The sequence below is a fragment of the Typopeltis vanoorti genome, chromosome 1, assembly GCF_054136105.1.
Source record: "Typopeltis vanoorti isolate ZY-2024b chromosome 1, IOZ_Tvanoo_1.0, whole genome shotgun sequence".
Taxonomy (NCBI): Eukaryota; Metazoa; Arthropoda; class Arachnida; order Uropygi; family Thelyphonidae; genus Typopeltis; species Typopeltis vanoorti.
The window spans coordinates 33,918,515-33,944,192 of record NC_143549.1 but is presented as its reverse complement, the minus strand read 5'-3'; the positions used below and the strand labels follow the sequence as shown (position 1 = coordinate 33,944,192).

The 25,678-nt window shown below is 32.1% G+C and overlaps 1 protein-coding gene across 9 annotated transcripts in view; it reads left to right on the top strand.

The window, feature by feature from the left end:
- The window catches only part of LOC150109879 (DNA-binding protein P3A2-like), a 343,228-nt gene that overhangs the window by 247,472 nt on the left and 70,078 nt on the right, over positions 1 to 25,678 (top strand). For 7 of the 9 annotated variants that reach the window (XM_090397115.1, XM_090397108.1, XM_090397095.1 and 4 more), the window contains 2 exons: positions 12,252 to 12,422; positions 18,849 to 18,995. In XM_090397115.1, the coding sequence (XP_090253241.1) occupies positions 12,252 to 12,422; positions 18,849 to 18,995 (318 nt within the window). The remainder of the gene's footprint in view (positions 1 to 12,251; positions 12,423 to 18,848; positions 18,996 to 25,678) is intronic. The other 2 variants (XM_090397148.1, XM_090397155.1) reach the window with 2 other exon arrangements.

The window sequence follows — 25,678 nt, the reverse complement described above, 5'->3', positions numbered from 1 at the left end:
GCCAAGATATTTTTGATGTTGTTGATAATTACTTTAATTTGCCATAACTTGGGATTCTTGCATTAGTATTTGCATGGATGGTGTCCACTAGATGTCAGGAAATGTAATTATTTTTACACATTTTCTTCACAGAGAAGTACTAGCATCAAAATCATTGGTACCTGAGCTTAAAAAAAAGTAATAGACGAGACCATCAAGATTGTCAATTATATAAAAGACAGGCCGTTATAATTGAGATTGTTTGCAGCACCAGGCTCTCCTTCTTACATGCAGTTGTTAATACATACAGAAGTGAGATGGTTATCTCGTGGACGAGTTTCATCAAGATTATATGAATTAAAAGAGGGAAATTCTAATTTTTTTGACAACTCAACAATCTGAGTTATCAGATTTTCTAAGTGACAAGCTTTGGTGCAGTAAGGTTGCATTTCTTGCTGATTTATTTCAATCTTTAAATACACTTTAGATACTACTTCGTTTTGGTTATCTCTAAGAAGTTAATTTCCCAATATTACCAAAAAAAGCAATAGAAGTACTTCTTCCATTCTCCACATCATATTTGTGCAAATCAAACTTTTCTGCAATGAATATTATTAAAAACAAAAATAGATCGTGATTGGAAGCCTTGGAAGATGATTTAAGAGTATGCATATCTAAAATTCTACCTCGCACAAAATACATTCTGAAACAATATCAAGCTCAGATATCGCATTAAAATTAACTGCAATTATGCATATTATTTAATACATTTAATATTCATTTGAAAAAAAATCAATAAAAAATACTCATAGCATAAGAGTATATCAATAGCCTATCCAAGATACTAATACCAACAGGTTCTTGTGGGCGAGATTCACAATGGAAAAAAAAAAAAAAAAGACATTATTAGCATTCAAGAATGTGGGGTTAAATTTGATTTAGGTCTTCTAAAGCATTCAGTAGTAATGCCTTAGAAGACCTAAATATAAGGTTTGACAAATAACAGATTGATTTGCAAGAAACCATTGTTAGTGGGAAGCTAATAATAATGTTAACTTACCAATGTATTACAACTGGATACATATTAGGAAATGATATTTCCATATTTAAGCATTTCTGGTTAAATTTTGTTCCATTGATTTATGTGTTGCACTCATGGTTAAAATCCTTTCTGTATTTGTGTTATTGAATATATACTGATATTATGCAATTTATATGTAAAACTAACAGACATCATGAGATATCAAGTATGTTTTAGTGATAAAGATTTTGTATTCTCACGAAGGGGGAAGATGATGAAGAAACCCCCCCCCCCCTCCTTTTTTTTTTTTTAGGTGTATATATACAGATTGACTTTGGTATCGGTTGTTATTCATGTGCTTTATATCTCTTCATGCTATCATTAACACACTAGGAGAAAATAAATAATTATTTTATTGAATTTACTAATATTATTGGATTTCTAACCAGAATCTTCAGAGCATAAATTACAACTGTGGTAAAACATACACCATTTAATTAGAGTGTAGTAGAAATGATTTAAATTGTAACTGAAAAGTAAATAATGTGATATCAAGGCACCTGCTAGGGAAGGGAATTTAAACTCTCACCACTGATGCTACTTGTACATATATAAAGTACTAGGTTTGCGCAACTTGTCTTACTATGAACAAACAGAAAGATCTGTCAATAAATGTATCTCTGAACATTGAGACCACATACCTTATCAAATCTCACAAATCTGGCAGAACATGGAATTAAAAACACTAGCTACAATTCAGTGCGAAAACACCAAGCTGCTACATAGATCCATATATAAACATGAACATTTATACAAAGAAAGTGCTGAAACCCTACTTCATTAACCTAACCTCAAATATAATGACTGCCTTACTATTCCAAAAGTGTGCGAAATTGTTATCCTGACCTGTATTAAATAAATTTGTAATCTCATATTTATTTTAACTAATCTATTTTAATTTTTTCAGCCCAATAGTTTTAACGCATGAACATGTGACTGACTGTTTACATAAAGGGATTCCAATGTAATGCATGAGCTTTACTGTTTCTTTATTCAACTTCTTTATTGTTGTTTGTACTGATGGTGTCTTATGATACATAAATTGAAATATCTGCATAACAAATTTAATTTTTAATGTGGTACGTGTGTGATTCTATAATTATGGAAAGTCTTATTCCTTCACATGAGTCAATAGTACAAAAGAGCAACTTAGGAAAACTTCAACTGAAGCAGAGTAAGCTGCATGCTAAAATCTCATTTTTGAAGAGGTGAAGACATGCTAAACTAATACAGACTTTCACTAAGTTGAAGGAAGTCATTAAATCTCCAGCTCATAAAATTTATCTAAAAGCTGGCCATTCTTTGGTGTTTAATCAGTTAAAAGTTTCAATAAAGGAATTGGCATTAAATATAAAAACAACAGATTGGAAGCTGATCTGTCAAATAACATTAAACCATAACTTATATTAATATATCTATCTAAAATGGTTATTAATATATCTAAAAATGCAGGTACTAAAACCTTTGAAAACGGTATCATAAATCTTGATTAGAAATACTCCACCTTACTAGAATGATAAAAAAAATTACCAAATTACCTATGGACAAATGGCTGATTAACTTATCCAGCCATTCTCTAAAACTGAAGATGAACTGAGTGTTCTGGCACTGGTCCACAAGTTTGCTGTTTTGCCCAAACGAATTCCATATTTAGATTATATGCACAACATTGAAATGAATATCAGTTGCTTGCCTAGTAATGAAGCTAATAGACTACGTTTTGAAGTACCCAAGTTGTTCTGTGATACATAACCATCATAAGTAAATATCCTGCCATCAGAATTGAAAGCTGTGGAGTCCTTAAAACAAAATAATAACCTACTCTAGTTATCACCAAACCTGACAAGGGGGAATACCTTTGAAGTCTTAGATGCCAAATCTTATGATTGAAAAATGAAATGACTTCTTTGTGATCCCAATATATATGCCGAACTTAATGGATTCTACCAAATGTCAACTCAAAATCTGAACAAGTTATTGGATAAAACAACATCTGTAGATCAAAAAATCATCAGAAAACTCAGAGGATGCCATGCAAGTCCGCCCAAGGCCATAGAATTTCGGTGAGTCATAAAATATATGGCTCACCGAAATTATATAAAAGCAATCAAGACTGTCCACTTAGGTCTATTGTGGATTCTATAGGTAGTCCCACTTACATACATTATGTAAATAGCATTATACATTATGCAAATAGCATTATACATTATGCATTATACTATTTTAATAAGCATAATTAAAGATTCCAAGAATATAATTTCTTGACATCTTTAATTTATAGCATAACCAAGCAAAAAATTTTTAACATCTGTTTCTCTCTAATCCAGAGTATTTTAGTAATAAGGTGTGACACCTTTTGGCTACTGATATATGGAAATATGGCTTCTGCATTATTTCAACCTTGGTATCTCTTTGGGGGTTTGACTTCCACTGATGGTAACTTGTGTCCAAGGGAGAGTAGAGAGGTTCTTCATGGTGTGCTGGTTTTTGCCTGTCAGTGAATGGAGCTGCTGCTGAGATTCCTGTCAGATTTCTTTGGGGTTACTCAGGGAGATTTGGAGTGATCTTGTAGATCACTCAGAGTTTTTGGAGAGGTATCTCCTGCAGGTTAACATAACTCTCCAACGCTATGTGCATTGCATTATGGAATACTAAAGCAATTGATGGGAAGTCATTAGCTGCTATATACAAGTAGCCCAGTTGTGATGTAATGTTACATGCAGACTTGTTTACTTGCACTTGAATAAAGGATTAAACCAAGAATATGATTTCTTGGTATCTTTAATTTATGTTTATTAAAATAATTCTGTTTTTTGTTGTTGATTTTCATTCTAAATTGTTTATTTTAGTCAGAAAATCCTGGAGACTTTCACTGGATGTGTTTAAGAGTACAACATCATCTGCATAAAGCAAAGACCTAAGTTTGATATCTCCAATTCTAATATCAGGTTTAATGCCATTTTCTTTCATAATATCCATAGATGATTAAGAAGAGTAGAAATAATATGCATCCTTGTCTTACACCTAATTTTACATCAAAACATCTTCTGGTATTTCCTTCAATTCTAACTGGTGACTTACAACTTAAACATAAACTATGTATCACTTTGTATAATGTTCCATTTATGTCATATAATTTTATCTATTTTGAAAAACATTTTTCTCTGGGCACTTGTCATATATCTTTTCCAGATCTGTAAAGTACAGATCCTTGTCATCTTCCTATGATTTCTCAACTGTGTGCTGTAAAGTGAAAATCTAGTTCTTACAACTTTTATTTGGCCAGAATCCAGTTTGTTCTTCTGCAAGTTTATTTTTTAGAATTTTTCTCAGCTTCTTTTCAAGTATGCTTCCATATATATCACATAATTCTCATTCAGCTTTCTTTCCTCCCCAGCTCCTTTTTTTTTTTTTTTAATAGATGGGAACTATGGATCGACCTTCTGACCAGGTCCTTGGAACAATGCAGTGAAGCCACTGCAAAACTTTTATACCTCTATATTTGAGCATTTCTCATCGCATAGAATCTAATCAAGCTGCCTTTCCACATTTTAAGTTTTTGATGTCCCTGCCATTCCTTCCTCCACTACTGATATGTACTCCTGTTGCATTTCTTTTGAAAATTTTCTACTACTGTTCTGTCACTGCTTATTTTGCTTAACAGTCTTTCAAAGTAATAATTACTCCAGACATCTGGGATATATTTATCTTCTGTTTTTCCTGTGACCTTTCCTGAATCTAAGCTTTTTCAGAATAGTGTCCAGAACATTTTGCCATCTTCTTGATATTTATGTTATATATTCTTACTGGTGTTTCTATTACTTCTATTTACATTTTTACACATATCTTAGTTGTCTTACATTTTGTTCTGCATTCTTTTAAGGCATCTGCCAAGTTATTTGCTAGGAACTTTTGGTATGCTTTCCTTCTTCTTCTTCTTTTCCAGTACTTCTTCTTTAACTTCTTGTGTCTAATAGTGTTCTTATTGTTCTATCCTTTCAGGCAACATCACCACATATCTCTTTAGCTGAAGATTTGGTTCTTGTTTTAAAATTGTTTAGTTTTTTTTTTTCTTTAATAATTTTTGTATAGTTGAGTCTACCATTTACCTGTAAAAGTTGTTCAACATTCATTCTTTTTAAAACTTTCTTACATACTATTTTTTCAATTTGATTCTTTTAATTTTTACTTAGAACTAATGGATGGTCACTTCCAATTTCAAATCTTCTGTACACTTTATCCTGAACCAGCATGAAGATATTACTATCAACAATTACATAGTAATTGTTGATAGTAATTACAGTTCATGTGTACATCTTTATGTGGAAACATCATATTAGTAATAACTAGTCCATATCCTGAGCTGATGTCTAGAAAATACCATTATTATTATTGCCTTGCCCTTTTCTCCATATTTTTCCCAAAATGTTTTTTATGTCTGGTGGGATTCGTTTCCAAATCTGCTTTTTTAGATCTCCAACAGGGACCAGTTTTTCCATTTAATTTATTAACTGTCTGCCTTTTAAAAACGGTTTGGCTAGCTATGGTTAGGATGTATTCTGACAAGTAAATACTAGAGTTTATACATAGGTGCTTGGGATCCAGTGCCATCTTAATGGATTCCCAAATTTTTCTCTTTCTTGGTTACATTATTGCAACAGTGTAATAGTTCAAACTCTTCTCATAAGACTTGATGACTCACTTCCAAAGCATCTTTCGGATCAGCTGAAGAGAGTACATGTGATGACAGAGTTGAGGCCTCACTCTTTTGTTGCTCAGTATTTTCAATATGTTCCTCAATGCACTGCTCAATAGATTTTTCTGTCTGTCATAATATGATGTCCTGCAATGCCACTGTCAATAAAAACCTGGATATTTTAGGGTTTTACCTATTGGAGTAAAGATCTCATCCTTATAAAGGGAAGTCATTAGAAAACATAAAATCACAGTATTTTTGGAGTTTTATGGAAATAGGGCTAATATATGGAAGGGTAATGAACTTTTTGATTTCCTTGTCATCGGAAGCACCTCGAATAGTACATTGGTTCAGAAGTCTTGAAACAAGACATTCATTGTTACCATTTTATAGAGGGGTGTTTTTAGGAATTGGAGTTCCTTAGTTTAGCTTATCTTTTTCAGTAATGAGGAGATGTGTGCTCTTGTTTCTAGTGTTAGAATGATGCCCAAATTTTGAGGTTTGTAATGTGGGAAGGGATGTAGAAATCTGTCAGTGTGTATAGGTTTTTGAAATATAGAGTTTTAATTTACCAGATTCCTTAGTTGAAGATCCTAAAATGGGGTGAACCATTACATTCTAACTTGTAGGTAAATTTTACTTTAGGATGTTGTTTATGGAAAAGGTACACATGGAAATTCAAAAGTGAAGATAGTCGATGGTTCCAAACTAAGAACATGTTGATGACATATTCTTGGTATGGAATTATTAATTACTTAGTAAGTAATTATTTGTACCTTATTCTGGTTTACTGCCCTAATATATGAACTCATATATTTAACCATGAGCTGAGCCAGTATATATGCACACGTGCACGCACACACACACACACACACACACACACACACACATATATATATATATATATATATATATATATATATATGTATGTATGTTATGGTTAAAGTAATAAATCCGGTCATTATTACTAATAATAATTTACGAGAATTAATCACTTGAACCGGTTAAAGTGAATAATTCCTAGAAGAGTCCGGTAAATGTTTTATATAAACATGTAATAAATAATAAAAACATGTTTATAGGTTTTATATATAGTTTTCATTCTCAATAGAAATTATAATAGGTTAGATTAGTTTATAATGAAAAAAGTAAGGAAAGTACTTCTTTTGCACTCAATGAAATCAGAAATCATTATAACCTAACCTAACCTTTATCAGTTGGAAATCATTATAAACTAACCTAACCTTTATCGGCTGGAAATCATAATCTAATCTAACCTGACCTTTATCGGTTGGAAATCATTATAAACTAACCTAACCTAAACTAACCTTTATTGGTTAGGTTAGTTTATAATGAAAAAAGTAAGGAAAGTACTTCTTTTGCACTCAATGAAATCAGAAATCATTATAAACTAACCTAACCAATAAAGGTAGGTTAATTTATAATGATTTCTAACCAATAAAGGTTAGGTTAGTTTATAATGATTTCCAACCGATAAAGGTTAGGTTAGTTTAGGTTATAATGATTTCTGATTTCATTGAGTGCAAAGAAGTACTTTCCTTACTTTTTTCATTATAAACTAACCTAAGCTGTTATAATTTCTATTGAGAATGAAAATCCATATATAAAACCTATAAACATCTTTTTATTACATTTACCAGACTCCTCTAGGAATTATTCACTTTAACCGGTTAAAGTGATTAATTCTCGTAAATTATTCACTTTAACCAGTAATTATTAATAATAACCGGATTTATTACTTTAATCTTAACATATACATTCATATATATATATATATATATATATATATATATATATATATATATATATATATATATATATATATATAGAACATGTGAGAAACATCACCAGTGGCACAAATAGAGCTGCTGCACTATCAGTTCTTAATTCTGCTCACCCTAACAGTGAAGATTCTATCACTCATCCAGTGATCTGGAACAAATCAGAAAACATTTTTAAATGCTATGATGAGCTGGAAAGAAGAATTGTGGAATCGACAGAAAATTGTCCTCAATCCAGCCCATAGTCAGCACAAATGTGTAAAGGGTAGGTTCTGCAATTTACTTGCATTTTATTATAAGGTAATGAGTGTGTGTTAGATAAGTGAGAATCTTATATAGTGATATTCTTGGATCTTGCAAAAGTGTTTGATGGATTACCACATAAGTTAGTGTACAAGCTGCAGAGGATGGGAATAGATAGTATATTAGATAGATGGATCGGAGATTGGCTCTCTGAACAATACCAGCAGGTTTTGTATGATGGAGCGGTGCCTCAAAAGAAGAGGGTAACCAGTAACATGTCCCAGGGTTCTGTTCTTGCCCCCCCTCCTGTTTAACTTGTTTGTAAATGATATATCATGTGGACTGACTAGGAATCTTCAGTTATTTGCTGATGAGTTGGGGACAATTGTAAGTAGCACTGCTGATATTAATTCCTTCGGGAAGATTTGAATAGACTTTTGTGTAAATTGACAATTGAATTGTCAATTCAATTTACTATTAATAAGTGATGGTGCCATTCTGCAGGAAATGGATGAGATTCGAGATTTGACAGTAGACTGAAGTTTAGAGGACATATATTGCTACTCAACTTGCTGTCTAAACTTCGATCTTGTTTTGCAAAGGCTGGATGTCTTAGTGCTGCTATGATAAGAGATACTCTAACATGTAGGGATAAGGAAGGGGTTGTGCCACTGTATAAATCACTGGTCAGACCACACTTGAACTGTTGTGCTCAAATTTGGTCACCTGGTTTTCAGTGTGATGTAGAAACATTGGAGAGGGTCCAGAGATGAGTGCGTAAGACTATATGAGGACTTTGGAATGTGGTTGAAGAAATGTGTTTGCAGAGTTTAGTGGACAGGAGGAAAAGAAGTGATATGATAGATACATTTAAATTAGTGAGAGGATTTTATCAGATTAATCTAGATGAGATTATAAAAAGAGTACAAGGTGAGATGGGAAAAACCAGAAGGCCATTCCTGGAAGTTATGTAAGAGTGTGGTGAAGAGGGGGTGTGAGGAATAGCTCTTTTTTTACATGGAACATTGTCAGTGAATGGAATGCATTACCAGAATGTGTTGTTAATGAAAGGAATGTTAAGGATTTTGAGTCTGTATGGTAAATATGTTGTCAGCCAAATGAACCTCCCATGATGAGTCTGCTGCTCCATTGTGGGTGCAATTATAATAACAATAATAATAACCTATCTGATTGTCACTCTTTGACTTTCCAACTTTGGCATACGTGAGATCATATCCGTGTGAATGTACCCAACAATACTATGTTATCCAGAATGCCTTCAAATATCTTCAAATACCTTCAAATATCAGAATTGGCCTCATCTTCTAAGAAGATGAGGCTAATTCTGCATTCAAATAAACAGCTTTTTTTTTCTATTTTGTTATATCTCAGCTTCTAGTTATTAAATATCTTCATGTCATATAGTCTAGTAAATCTGTTGCGCACACACACACACACACACACACACACTACAGGGCCTTGACAAATATGTTCATGATGATGAGAAGCTGCAGACTGGACAAAAGGATAAAATATTTTTTATCTGACTGAACAGACTGGATAAAATATTTTTAACTTAATAAAAATAACTTATTAAGTAAAAAAAATATTTATTTATTTTTACTTAATAAATAAGTTATTTTTATATTTAATATTTATACAAAACACCAAATATTTTTAATTTTAAGAAAACACAGCTGCAACATCACTAATCACTTTATGGAACTTATTTTTGGCTTATAGAGACATATTAAAATTGGGAGTACATGTTTGGTGTGGCGAGTAGGATTTTGTATAATTTTTTGAGCCCGTGCGTGTGTATTTTTGCTTAAATATATTCTTATGCTAAGCAGGCAGTTTTTTCAAATAATTTAAAAGCTCTTTTTGTTCAAATAATTTAAAAGTAAATTTAAAAATATAAATAAGTAAACTGTAACTTGAAAATATCAGAGAAAACAAAAAAAAATTTTTTTATGAATGAAGGATAAAATTTAAACCTTTCATTGTAGATCGTAGTGCTCATGAGATAGAAAAACATAGGTAGGAGGAACAGGAAAGAGGTCTTTATGGCATATTAATTTTTATGCATTCTTAGTTATTTTTACATGAAATTAGAGAAATCAATTCTTTCTTTTAAGGTTACACGGTGATCAGCATTCATATTTCCGTATTTAGGGACACAAAACACACACGTTGAAATGATTATTTTACTTATTATTAATAAAATAATAATTTGAACTTTTGACTCCTGTATTGAGGTCATCATATAGGGAACCAAGCTACATGCTCTTGCACTCTGTACTGATAAATTAAATCTATGCCGTTAATTAATCTTTTTATTAGCCTGGCCTCTAGTGATAATTAAAAATTGAAATAAAAAATAAATAAATAAATAAAAATTAAAAAATATATATACATATTAAAAATTATAATTAATAAATAAAATAAATAAAAAACTACAATAAACTCTGCTAAAGTTCTCATGTACTAAGATTCTTCTGGATTTGTACAGTTCAGATTGTTATACTATATTTTCTTCAGGCCTTGTACAGTTCAAGTTGCTATGGAATGTTAAGGGGGAAAAAAAACTTCAAGTCTTCTTGTATTGTGATTTTTCTTTGCCTTGTTCTGGTTACTATAAAGGTTGCAGATGGGTTCTCCACATTCTTGGAATGATTAGGCCATCATTTTTGTTCAGATTTGGGTTATGTTTGAGCATTTCACATGCTTCTTTGAATTTCCTCTCGAACCAGGTTTTGGTGCGGTGTAGGGATTTGGTATTTTTCCAATCAATTCTGTGATATGTTTGGAGTGTGTGGTCAGAAAGGCCGGTTTTTCCAAAATGGAGGTATTTAATGTGTCGTTTGTGTTCATCCTTCCTAATTGGGATGGTTCATCCTGTTTCCCCTATGTATGGTAGGTTACATGTGCATTGTATTTTGTATACTCCTGGGTGGACCAGGTGTGGAAGAGGATCTTTAGAAGAACTGAGTAGGTGTCTTAATTTTGTTGGGGGTTTAAATGTGGTTTTGAGGTTGTATTTGTGTAGTGTTCTGTCTATTTTTTTTGGAAATGCCTCTAACATAAGGTATGGCAATAGCATTCTTGAAATCTTTTTTGTTTTTACTAGTATCTCTGTGGAGGATCTTTTGAATTCTTGCGATTCACAAGATCACTTTCCTTAGTACTGTAGTTTTCATAATATAAAGCACATCTCCTAGAGGACATGTATGATAAATAAGCCTTTGGTTCTCTATTTCAGAAATACATGATAGTTTCAGTTACAATCTAGAAATTATTGAACAAAGAATAAAAAAAAAAAACTAAACCATACTATACTGACATCGGAGGTCGCTGTATCTCTCAGGTACAATTTACTGTCAAATGTCACAAACCTTTACATAGCATGTGTTAAACCAAACTGACAGTAAAAACAGTGTGGAATATCACTCGTAACATATGAATGCACAGCTACTCATGACCTCCAAGCTATATATACACTGAATTGTGTAATATTTATATTAAACATTTTGCATGTATCTGTCAGATCAGCTGCGAGCTCCACAGGGTTAAAGGTACGTTAATCAAAACTCTTGCTGCATATATTACGGGATTGCCGCAATTAATTTCGCCATATTAATCAAATACCGTGTTAAGCAAGGGATACCTGTATATATATTTTTTATATATATATATATATATGTATTTTATTATTTTTTTTCTTTCAACTTTTATTTTTAATTATTTTTTTTGATTATCGCTAGAGGTCAGGCTAAGAAAAAGATTAATTAACAGCGTAGATTTAATTTACCAGTACAGAGTGCAAGAGCATGTAGCTTGGCTCCCTATACTCATGTATCCTTTTGATGATGACCTCAGTACAGGGGTCGAAACATCAAATTGTTATTTTATTAATAATAAGTAAAATAATCATTTCAACACATGTGTTTTGTGTCCCTAAATATGAATAGAGAAATATGAATAGAGAAACCAATGGTGCACACCTGTATTTGATACATCTCTTGGAAGTTTTTCGCTTTTGATTTTTTGTTAATGTTATTATAGTATTAGTAAAAACAAAGATTTGAATGTATATTTAAAGAGGACTGTTATGCATACCTGTCATTAGTTTTGGACATTTTGCTATCTGGATGCATATTCTGGATGTTTTGCCATAATTTTTATTCCTATTACTGGATGTGCTGTGTTCTGAAGACAGAAATATAAACACTTTCTTTTACTTAGAGCACAAGGCTGATTTTAACTATATTTTCCCTTTCCCCTAAGTTACAAATATAAATCACGTTCTCATTATAATTTATGTCTTCAAGAAAAGGAAAAAAGAAAAAAAAAAGCAATGTCCATGGGCTTGAAAATGAACTTGAGAACTTCTGCATAATGCACCATGTTCTTATGAACTGAGTTGCCAGGGGCCCTTTATTTCTTTTAGGTTTCTTGGACCCATGCTTTACGGCAGATTAACTGTTATAAGTACCATGGTCGAGAAGACTTAATCCCTGCAATTACAGATGAGGATGACAAGGAGAAAGTTAAGGCTGTAGTTCATGTTCGAACTACAGGTTCAGCCAGTGTTGACTCTGCTCTTGTAGGAGCACATGGGGTAAGTGATGTAGATATTACATATTGTCTTTAACTTCCATTGTTGAGGACCTTTTTAATTTTGTCCCTGCTACAGCAGACATTTTTGACATGACATTTATTGAAATACTGTTATTTCAGTTAGTTCAAGATAGTTTATATTAAATACAAGAGGTGATCCACCAATATTACATTTGTGGATTGCTAGAATTTTATTATGTGCACCTATGTGGTCATACTTTAAATTATCAGTATATATTTTAGTCTTTGAAAATTTTCTGTGGAGCTTAGTGGGTTGTGTTGAAGAAAAATGTTATATCCCTTTCAGACAGTGACCAGAAGTGATATTATGATAAAGCAAAAAATTAGAGAACTTCACCCACATCAGTTATAATTTATTATGAATTTCACCAGTTTGTTATCATTTATAAATTGCATTGACAGTACATTTAAAATATTCAAGTCCTTCTTGGCAGGCTTAAATTTTTAATAATAATAATAATAATAAAAAACTAGTATTAAAGAAACATTCATTGTAGCAATTATAGAGACTAATACCATGTTTCAGTAAAACATTCATTTAAAATAAACTGAATTATTTTCTTAATGTTTTGACATTTATATTAAGGTCATCAACTGGAATGCGCACACATTTATACCAAAAAGAAAAAAAAAAGCAACATTTTCAATATACAGTATACCCAAGTATTACTAATTTGGTTGACTGTTGGCACTACTAGCCTGTCCCTCTTGGTGAAAAGAAAGTGCCACATCAAACTGTTCAGTTTTTCAGTCATATTATCCACTAGTTTTAAAAGACACTAATTTAATGCTAGCAGCATTAGTGATGGCCTAATTATTCTAAGGTATTTATATCCAAAATAAGGACTTAGATTATTACTGTTTAGTACTTAGAAACCTGGAGTTAGGTATTGCTTGGGACCTAAAGACCTAATTTTTAGTGACTTGCTTAACCTAGAATCCTCTCATTTAAATTAAGAAATATTGCCGTCCTTTTGAAACAAGTTAATTGGGCCATATTCTTGAGATTGACAGACCATCATTACTTTTGAGAGAGTAAGATGGTTGATTAGAATCTCATGGACTTCTTTAAATCTGTGTTCATACCCAGTTTTGATATAATATCAGGAACAGTACCTTTCTAGTCCATTGTGTAAAGAGTATCCAAGGCCCAATTTCCCATTATTATTAAATTTGACAAAACTTTCCTTCATAGTTATATGGTGATCAGCATTCATTATTAAAACTTATGGAAGCAATACCATGTTATAGTAAAATTGCAGTTTAATAGAAACCCAAATAATCACTCGACATTTTGACCTTTATATCAAGGTCATCATCTGGTGACCTTGATATTAATTTTGTGTATACACATATAATAACAGAAAATGCAGCTGTTTAACTCTGAGACTTCTGAAGTGAAAATAAAAAGAGGAATTAAACAAGGTTGTTACCTTTCACCAAATCTATTTAATATCTATAATGAGACAGTGATGAAAAAGATTGAAAAACAAGAAACAGGAATTAGTATCAATGGTATAAAATACAACAATCTTAGATGTGCTGATGATACCATATAGTAGAAAACTATTCTAATAGCAGAAAACAGAAACAAATTAATCAAATTATTGCAGCTACTAATTGAAGAAGGTAAAGAATTTGGATTAGATATTAATGCAAAAAAAACTAAATTTATGAAAATCTCAAAAGAAAGCAGATCTGAGCCAGAAATATTCATAAACAATATGAAAATTGAACATACAACAGAATACAAATATTTAGGCACCTACTTTACTGCAGATGGAAAGCAAGATAAAGAAATAAAAATAAGAACAGCCATGGCTAAAGATGCATTCTGGAAAAATAAAGATCTGCTCAGAAGTTCTGTATCGAGACAAAGAAAAGATTGATAAGAACATTAGTGTGGCCAATTTTTCACATATGGAAGTGAGACCTGGATATTCAAGAAGAGAGTAAGACAACAGATAATGGCCTTTGAAATGTGGTGCCATCGGAGAGCTCTGAAAATCGCATGGACAGAACATGTGACAAATAGATGTCCTACAGAGAATGAGAAAACAGAGATCTTTATTACAGGAAATGATCCAGAGAAAGATGAGATTGGCAGGACATGTACTGAGAGGTTTAGCAGGACAGAGGATACTAACAGTTTTAGAAGGAAAAATTATGGGAAAAGGATCAAGAGGCAAAAAATGAAGGACATGGCTTGAAGATATAAGATCATGGACAGGATCACATGGCTATGCAGAAACAAAAAGGAAAGCCACCGACAGAGAGAACTGGAAGGACATGGTGCTGCACCCTCTCACTGAGGAAGCTACATGAAGAAGAAGATACATGTATACACACACAAAAAAAAAAAGCTATATTGCAATCTACATGATATGCTAAAGTTAGAGTAATTTGGTCAACATTACAACTACTGACCTGACATCTGGTGGAAGAAAAAGAAAAAAAAAGAAATATAGGGTGTTAAGAGCATGATCTGAGAGGCCTGCTTCACCAAAATTGTTAAATTTAATATGTTGTTTTTGTGTTCTTTTTTTACAGATAGGAATTGTACTTCTAGATTCACCAATATAAGGTAAGTTACAGGTGCAATGGATATGGTATATTCCAGGGTGGGCCAACTGGGGAGAGGATCCTTAGAGGCATTGAATATGTTTTTTAATTGCTGATTTTCATATCAAATTTGCTACTATGTGATCCCATTCCATAAAAGATTGTAATCCTATGGTAAATTAGTACTGTGGATGGACTAAGATTTTTTTTAAGTTTCTTATTTATTTTTGTATTTTTTATCTATTTTTTACATAATCTGAAAAGCCTGCTTGAGACCAAACATGGAATTTTTCAGACCACCAATAATAGAGGCAATGGCCTCACAGTGGCCAGTGAAGTTCATCTACCTCAAGTAAAGAACTTTAGAAATTTGCTTAAAGTAAAGCATCAAGTTAATGTATCTGATTTTTGATATCAGGTTTCGTGTTGCTTTCTTTCATAATGTGATTCTTATAAATGAATGAATAATAGCAGATATAGTACATAACTTACTTAACATAACATACTTGCCCACCTTGATTTTACAGTCACCTTTCTGTATATCTTTAGTTCTTGTAACTTAATTATAAGCTACGGTAGTGAAAAAATTGATCCAAACACACACATTTTAAAGAAAATTTTTTTGCAAGAAAATAGTACAAAAATTAAATCCCAATTTTATCTAATAATTTATGTGTTCCTCTGTTTCTAATTAGTTCATTAATTCTCTTAGGCATGGATTCTACCAATGTAGAACACTTTTTTTTATTTCTGCATCTCGAAACCATACAATTTAATTTTCCAAGTCTCTTTTTCACTATGGCAGACAAATTTTCTATTGAGTTAATGTCAGGAGAGTTACCTAGCCACTGAAGCAATTGGATGTTGTGATTTTTGAGGAATTCTTTTACTTTTTTTGAATTGTTTCATGGAGCAAGATCCTGTTGGAAGATGTGTTCTTTGTTTTTTTTTTGATCTGCGGGACCATTCTTTTCTCCAATATTTATGTATTGGTCACTTTTCATCATACCATCAACAGGCACAGGTAATCCTGAACCCTCATGTGTAAAACAACTCCAGAACATCTTTTTAGCTGGGTGTGTAGGAGCTTGTTAAAGGTGGGTTGGAAACTTCTTCTCAGCCACTGCTTGATGAACGTAGGGTTCTTGCTCTCCTTGAACAAAGAAATGGCTTTCATCTGAGAATGATCTCTTCCTCTTCTCAATAGTCAGTCCAATCTTTGTACACTTTTGCCCATTGCAGCTTCTTTTTCTGCATAGCTTTGTCAACAGTTTCTTTTTTGGTCTATTGCAGGAAGGACTTTGGGCAGTCCTTCCTGCTTTCAACAATCTTCGACAGGCTGTCATTTCAGAAACATTAATTCCACTAGCTGCCAAGTCTCTATTTAAGTCTACAGCAGAAAATCTTAGATTCATTTTGCTTTTCCTAACAGTCTTGAGTAAATGTAGTTTCTTTTTCTTCTTTTTTTTTTTGTCCACATTTTCCTTTTCTGTCCGGAGAAAATGTACCTGTCTTCTTTAACCTCTTTAAAATCACATGAACAGTACCCAAACCAACACAACTCTAATTGGTAATTTGTCTGAGTTATGGATGTGTGCTGAGAAAGAGTACATATTTTTGAATGCTTTCTTTGGAGATGTATACATTTTATAGCCTGCACAAAATGAATTAAACACTATGAATGTCAACTTGTTTATATTATTAAAAATATATAACACTATTAATAAACATTGTAGAGACAGTTAAAACATGCAGCGCTCAACCAAAACTCAAACCAAAACCGAAAATAGTAAACCAAAACCAAAATTATTGTGAACTGAAACAAAAGCCAAACCAACACCAAAAACTTCACGAAAATTCAGTTTGTTCAGAGTAATTTGTTCACACTGTATATATTGCCATATATCATATTTCATTCACATTGTATGATTTCACCATTTTGAATAGCTTTTCCAAATTCGCAAAACTTAAATACAGATCATTGTTCTATTCTCATGCTTGCCTTTTTTTAGCATTTATCTTAAAGTAAAAATTTCATCTCAGTAAATCAATTTTCGTCTGAACCCAGTTTGTTCTTTCTCAAGTTTTTCTTTAAGTTTTCCTTATTTTTTTCCAAAGTATGCTTCCATGAATTTTAATCTGAATGCCCATTGAGAAAATTTATAATAAAAGTGTGTTTTTCCTTTCTGAAACTTTCAGAAATAAATAATATTTTAAAAGCACCTTAAGAGAGTAGAAATTCTGTTTTTCAAGTAAGATAGTAAATGTTCCAACCAGAAAACAGTAGCACTAAAAATTTTCACTAATAAACTTTATACCATAAAAAGTTTCTGAAATGCCTAACTTGACTATAGTGAAAGATGACTATATTTCATTCAGTGTATATAAGAACACTTGATATATCTAAATTTACCTCAGTATGTACCTAAATATATCCTTAATTTACTAATGTGTTATAGGTTTACAACCATTCATGGCTGGGAATCAGAGTCACATAAAGGGAATCGGGAAAGATTGTTTGAAACAAATAATTATTTCACACAGTTTAGGATAATAGCTCCACAAACTTTTATTATGACAATGATGGCCTAATAGGTTAGGATGATATGTAAAAATACTCATTTTTTATTTCTCTTGGTGGTTATGCATATTAATTTTTTCAAAACTAAACAGTCAGAAGAAAACTAAGATCTAGGTGGATTGATGTAATCTAGTGTTCTAGATGAATGATATATATGACCTAATAGTATCGAAGACCTAACAAATAACAGATTAATTTTAAAATAAGGAAATTGGTTGTTGATAGGTAGGGTAATGTAAACTTGATTATGTAGTAATCATAGTATCTTGTATATCCCTTGTATATATATATATATATCATGAATTGATAATGATAGTAATGAATTTTTTTTTAATGGCACCAACACAACACCATACGAACAAACTAAACATAATAATTTATTAAACTCTGTTATTTTTCAGGATTTCAAATGAGCATTCTAAGACCACACTTATGTTTCAACACAAGGTGTACTAATCATCAGATAATTATGCTGTTTGAGATTTTTGTGGTTTGATGAAGCTGATGTAACTATGATACTCATTAGTCCTCTTTCCCACAGTACTGCTGGATAACAAGTAACATGAGCATGGGGCTTATATTTGAGGGAGAGAGAGATAGAGCAAGAAAACCAGTTTATTAAACAGTTTTAAGAGTAGTTCATAACTGGAACTTCCTTAATATCCTTCATCCTGTTTAGATATGCCACCATTGACAACTATCAGAACTACATCAGACTGATCATACTACATAAATCTGGACTAGCACAGCTGGATATAGAATCTGTTAGAGAAATACAGCTGTTATATAGAAGCAGTTACAAACATGAAAGACTGCTCAAAGAAAGTTCCATTTAGTGCAGTTCTTAACTGGAATCACAGTAATAATGTAAGCATATGCAAAGTTTGGGAAATTGCTATCATAAGTTATTCAAAATAATACAGTATTTTTTATTTTTAATATGGTTTTCAAATGCTTTTTAGAAGAATTCAAATAGTTTTATTATAATATCATCTTTATTATGCAGCACTTGCTTTCTTATATGCATAATCCTTCTGTTCACCCATCCATTTGTACTCAATTACATAGATGATATACTTGATATATCTTTCATTTCATACTGTAAATTTGTCTTTAAATCAAATTATGTTTCAACAGCAGTTATCTTTAAAATAAGAATTGAGTTATTCAAATCAATTAATTATGAAGTATTAAACAAATAACATTACCAGATACTTCAAGGATGTTTGTTTCCTTTTTTTTTTTTTTTTTTTATATTTCAAGGCTCTCTATCCTATTGCTGCTTATACTACTCCTGCCATGGTTCAGACAATTAATAATCCTGATGGCACTGTCTCCATTATTCATATGGATCCTTCTCATGCACTTGTTACTTTGCCTGATGGAACCCAAGTACGTGCTGTAAGTGCGGTATGTATCTAGTTATATAATTATTTGTATAAATTAAAGAAACCAAGAAATTATATACTTGGTTTAATCCTTTATCCAAGTGTAAGCAAACAAGTCTGCATCTGAACGATTTTCAGGACTGGGGCAACTCGTATATATAGAGACTTATAACTTCACATCACTTGCCTTAGTATCCCATAATGCAAAGCACATATCCTTATTGGTATGCATAATGCTATGCATTATGGGAAGGATCACTACCCAGACTGGTTTTGACCTTTATTGAGGTCTCATCAGTGGGAACCAGAACCTAGGTGATACCAAGGTTGAAGTAATGCAGAAGTCATATTACTCTGAATTAGAAATAATAGAGATAGTTGGAAGTTTTCCCACTTGGTTATACTATAAATTAAAGATACCAAGAAATTATATACTTGGTTTAATCCTTTATTCAAGTGTAAGTTTGTGCCTGAACTATTTTCAGGACTGGGGCAACTCGTATATAGAAGCTTATAACTTCACATCACTTGCCTTAGTATCCCATAAACTTCTATATTCGAGTTGCCCCAGTCCTGAAAATAGTTCAGGCACAAACTTGTTTGCTTACACTTGGATTAAACCAAGTATATAATTTCTTGGTATCTTTATAGTATAACCAAGTGGAAAAACTTCCAACAACTGTCTCTAATCCAGAGTATTTTAATAATACGATGTGACACCTTTTGGAAACTCGTATATGAAAATATGACTTCTGCATTACTTTAATTTTGGTATCACCTCTGGGTTTGGCTCCCACAGATAAGATTTTGGTTTTTGGCAAGATAAGTACTTTGGTTTTCTTTCATTTGTTTTTCACTTTGATTTTATTTCGCTGGTGCTAGTGGTGGTTTCATCCCTGCTAGCACTGTTTTTTTTTTTTTTTTAAATAAATATTAAGATTGCTCGTATCGCAGGTAATATCTGCATTGTGGGATTACTTTTAGCGGTATCACGGCCATCATTTTATAGTAGCTCAAATAAAGCATTTGCTGGTGGTGTAGAATTATTTGTTTATCACGGGATAAATTATAAAATAGAAAAATTATAAAACACAGTTTAATAACAATGACTGTCTCCGTGCTTTATGCTTTTAATGTCACACATGCTCTTCAATTTGTTTAACTGATTTTTAAGTGTCGTTACTGCATTCTTTTGTTTTAGCATTTAATGTTAGTATAACCTTTCTCGTCTTGAAAAAGCCAAACAGACCCCAGCTGGTGAAACTTGTCGACGATTATGTATATATGTTTATCAAAATCATGGTCCAATATAATGTATCATATTTAGTGAAAAAGACCAAATATTAACTTTCGAAAAATACATCTGCAATTTTTTGGTCCAGCCGATACCAAGAAGTTTAAAAGGAATTTCTTCAACTATCAAAGAAGCATGGAGGATCTGTATTGCTTAAAATTTTGCTGTTTAAGCAGTATAGCTTCTAAAATCCATAAAATATTGCAGATTTGATCACACATGTGCAGACCTTCGCTGGTACTACTTGGGTTTTCATCTTCTCCTCTTTGGAGTTAATGATTACAGGTCTAAAAGCTGAGTTGTTCCTGAATACTACAACACTCTGTGCTTAACTCTTCTTCTTATGGTGTTATCTTCTATCGAAAGTCAGCAACCATCTTGGCCAACAAACTGTGTTCTTGCATTAATCTGATCAGCTGTATGCTGCTCTTTCCTGTCCATGTTTTGATGTTGTCGAACTGAGATATTCTTTTTCTTCCTCTAGCTCCTTTGTCATCAATTCTTCCTACCAAAATAGTTTGTAGAAGTTGGCATTTGCCGTTTCTCATGATGTGGCGAAAATATGGCGTTTTTCATTTCTTGATTGTTTGTATGAGATCTTTAGCTTTGCCAATGGATTTTAAGACATCTTCATTGGTAATTTTTTCTCTCCATGATATCTTTTAGCATTCTTCTATATGGTCACATTTCAAAGTATTCAGTTTTCTTGATGGTTGTTGCCTTCAATGCCCATGTTTCACCTCCATAGAGTAGAATGGACTAGACGTAACATTTCAGCATTTGGCATCTGACTTCTCTGTTTAGATTTTTATTACAAAATAATGTTCTCATTTTTATGAAGGACTGCCATGCAACTTCAATCCTTGTTTTTATATCTATTTCAGGATCCCACCTTTCATTAAGCCAGCAACCAAGATATTTATACCTTGACACTTGATCAATATTTTACCCATCGAGTGTCAGTTTCATTGATGAGGTTGGATGTGTGTCGATGACTATGTATTTCGTCTTGTTGATGTTCATATTTATTCCCATTCTTTGGCTTTCTATGTATGCTCTATCAATGAGGTTTTGGAGATCCATGATGTTATCTGGAATTAGCACAGTGTCATCTCATATCATAGACTGTTAACAATCTTTCCATTTATTGTGATTCCTTCCGGACATTCTTCTAATGCCTTTTTAAAGATTGCATCCTTTTCTCACTCCTCTTTAAATGTTAATATCACTGGTGCAAATGCTGTCTAATTGAATGTATTGATTCCAATACAGATTTCTTATTAATCTTATGTCTTTTTGGTCTAACCCTATTTGTTGAAGGGCTTCTATTCTTGGTTCAAGTCACTCTTATCAATATAACAATTTTTAATTAAGTTAGCAGTCTCCTCATTTATTTAGGCCGAATTAATTACTATTTCACTTGGGGTTCCTGCAAGATTCGAATATTTATGAACGGTGCAATAAAAAGGAATTCAGGCAAACACAATATTTAGATTAACAAAATAAAACATTTAATATATGATATATATAACAAATACAAGAATTCTGCTTTAAAATGAAACAATATAATCAACTTAATACATCTTGCTAAGTCACTCATGCCAATTCAATGTTCTAAACTTTCACATACAATTTTACAGTTTCAAAATCACAAGCTTTCTTAACTCAAGTTAATAAAACGAAACTTCTTATTTAAACAGTCTCCACATATCTATCAGATGTACTTAATGTTTAAATTCACAGGAAGCACTAATCAAGGTAGACAATATTCCAAGCAATCTTATTTCGGACTTTGAACTTCGAAGATATGTTAATGTTAGAATAAACAAACAAGTATGACTACTCTTACCAGATACAATCTTCAATACATCAATTAATTGTGAGCACACTTATGAATTAACTTATTTACGTTAGCGGAACACATTAATAAAGATTCTCCAATGATTTAACTGAACTACTGTTAATCGCGCTTCACTGCTCTAAAAAAAAAAAGCACATCAATAAGGCACTGATAATTCTCCTTGTTTACTTTTCTTAAACTAGTTAATTTCAATATAATTCTTCTCAGGGCAACATAGAATTAAGACGTAATCCTAGACTAACTGGAACTAATCAGAATTTTCCATTGAATGTCCAGTTCTTTGCTTATCCGGTTACGGCATTAATTTTCCTTTTCAACACAGCTGACTTCACTTGCAGCTAAGTATATGATTCACTATGTTCTGGCTCACTTCTAAACACTATTCTCATGAATTTCTGCCCTAGAAAATTTATAAATTTCTTCAACTTCTTTTACTTGTATTCTACCTTCCTTCCCACTCCGCAAAAACTTCCTCTCTTCTCTCTAATTAAAAATCTTCTATTATTTTTCTTCTCCTTTCAGTCCGAAGGTCACGCTCTCTTCGACTCGTGCTTGTTTATTTCATGCGTCTCCATGACAACAAATGAACGCAAACATTTCGCTAATGTAGTACAATGCTCTACTACTACATGTGTGATTACATAACGTTATATTTTCACAAATAAGAATAAACAGAATATTTGAGCTATTAATCAGCTTTTTCATTACGTATAGAATTAATTATAATAATACTTTTCATTACATCTTATATATTTTAGTTATTATAAATTCTGCACATATTATTGTTTAATAAATTAATAGTAGGTTAAGTTTAGAATAAATATTTAAATAGTAATCCTAAATTAAGGAATAATAAATAATTTTTATACAAATCATGATTAATACATAATAAGCAATGTTAAATGTGAATGAAAAAAATAAATTACACAACGTAGTTTCATTCACAATTTAACAATTGATTCCAATACAGATTTCTTATTAATCTTATGTCTTTTTGGTCTAACCCTATTTGTTGAAGGGCTTCTATTAAGTTAGTGTGTCTGACCTTGTCGAATGCTTTTTCGAAATCTATGACACACATAAAGACGGAGTTCTGTTTTTCTATGCATTTATGTATCAGTATTTGGGCACAGAAAAGGGCCTCTCTAGTACCAAAACCATTCCGAAAGCCAAACTGCATTTCACTTAGAGTTTTGTCACTTTTCCTATACTGTAGATACGATTCTGAATTATTTTCAAAAATATTTTTAATGTTTGGCTCATCACAGGAATTCACTTTGAGTTTCTTTGGGATAGTGATAAACGTAGATTTGAGCCAATCTGGTGGAAAATTGCCACTTTCATGTATTTTATTGAACAGTTCTTCAAGAAGTTTCATGTTATCTGGTTCTATTAATTTTAAAAATTCTTTGCACACCATCTGGTCCACTGGCTTTTCCTGTTTTACTTAGTCTTATAGCATTCTATGTTTCACATTTCAGAATTGCTGGTCTTTGTATGTTATTTTTTATATTTATAGGTTTCTGTCTATTATCATTGAAGAGTTCTGTTACATACTTTATCCAAATCTGTGCTTTGTTCTCTTCTTGTAGAATTAGTGTTCCACTTTCGTCTCTTAGAGACACTGTTTGCTTTTTTCTGAGTTTTCTGGAAATTTCGTTGATTATCTTATATAAATTGAAATGTCATGTTTCTTCTGAAGAAGTTCAATCTTGTTACATAAATTTTTCATTCAATTTTCCTTTGCTTTTATTTTTTTCTTGATGATATTATGTGTTTCTGTATATTTGGCTAGGTCTTTGTTTTTGTACATTCTTCGTGTATCAGTAAGAGAAAGAATCTCATTTGTCATCCATTCCTGTTGTTTTATATTATTCACATAACCTACTTCTTCAAAACTTGTTGTTATGATGGCATTCTTTAAGCTATTCCAAAGAGATTCCACTCTTTCATTTTCTTCTATGTTAATCTCTTGTAATCACAGGTTAAGCTGTGTCTTGGCTCTTTTATTTATTTTTCAATCTTCTTTTGTGATTTTTAGCTAATTTTAATCTGAGATGTATTTCCGTAACTATGGGATTGCAGTCTGATGAGATATCTGCTCCAGGATAAGTCTTTGCACTCTTTATCAACTCTAAACTTAACTCTAAGACTGCTAAAACACTCTTAAATTGACATTCTTTCCATTAAAAAAGTAAAAATTGGTATAAAGAAATCTTTAATTTCTTTTGCTTCTTTTGCTGTGAAGTTCCACGATTAGGTACGGAAAACAATATTTTGTTTCATAACTAGATGAAGTTCCAAGAATAACCTAACAGGAGAGATCTTGCTTGGAGAATTGCATATGGCCACCTTCCAGTCAATACCATCGAATGGAGGTACTTTAACGTCGGAGATCCAATCTGTGACATCTGTTACCAATTGGAAATCCAAATGGAGGTACTTTAACATTGGGGATCCAATCTATGACATCTGTTACCGATTGGAAACAGTAGAACATGTTTCCTACAGCTGCCCTCTTGCCCTGCGTATTTGGAACATTATTTAATTATGTAATGCACTGGGCATTCCATTACTTACAACAGACCAAGTTATTTTTTTACAATACCCACCACCTATCAGCAATGGAAAGAGAATTTTAATTTTTATAATTAATGAATTAAAATACCATTTATGGAAGGTTAGAAAGAAACATGGACTTGAAAACCAGCAATATGTCATCTAAATGCTTTATAATATTGTATTGTGGAAATTTTATTGTTCAGTCAGACGATTTTTGTATTTAGAAAGAAGCATTCTAGGAGATATCAAATTTATCACTAGATGGTGTAGACCACCCACATTATGCAATATTCACCAGGGGGAGATAAAATTCTGTCTATGCTATGAGAGGTTTTTTAAATAGTTTCATCCTCTTAATTCAATGTGGTCTTAGTCAATTGCAGGGATGACTGGAGAGCAATCCCAGACAGAGAAGGCCAACTCAAGACAGTTAACCCAGATGGGGCTAACCACCTGGGTATCGGTCATCTTTGTACTTTAGTTTCAATTGGTCTTTTGGTTGTTCATCTGTATGAGATTGATGGAAAAGGAAAACTGATAGCCTTTGGCTATATGATGATATAAAAGAGCTGAGGCCTTTTCTCTATCTCTCATGCTATCTATGTCTTTCTTTCTCCTAATACTATCAGGCTCTACGATGAGCAACCCTTTACTTTTTTACCTCAATAAAGGTCAAAACTAGTCTGGGTAGTGACCTTCCCATAATGTATAGCATTATGCATACCCATTAGGATATGTGCTTTGCATTATGGATACTAAGGCAAGTGATGTGAATTTTTCAGCTTCTGTATACGAGTTGCTCCAGTCCTGAAAATAGTTCAGGTGCAAACTTGTTTGCTTACACTCAGTGGTGTAGCTAGAGCTTTTGCTGCCTGGGGCAGTCCCTAAGTTTGCAGCCCTCTCAATACACATCAAAAATACTACAAAAAGTCAAACCGACATTATAGGGAAATAAATTAAAACACTATGTTTATTTTCGAAGTAAAAT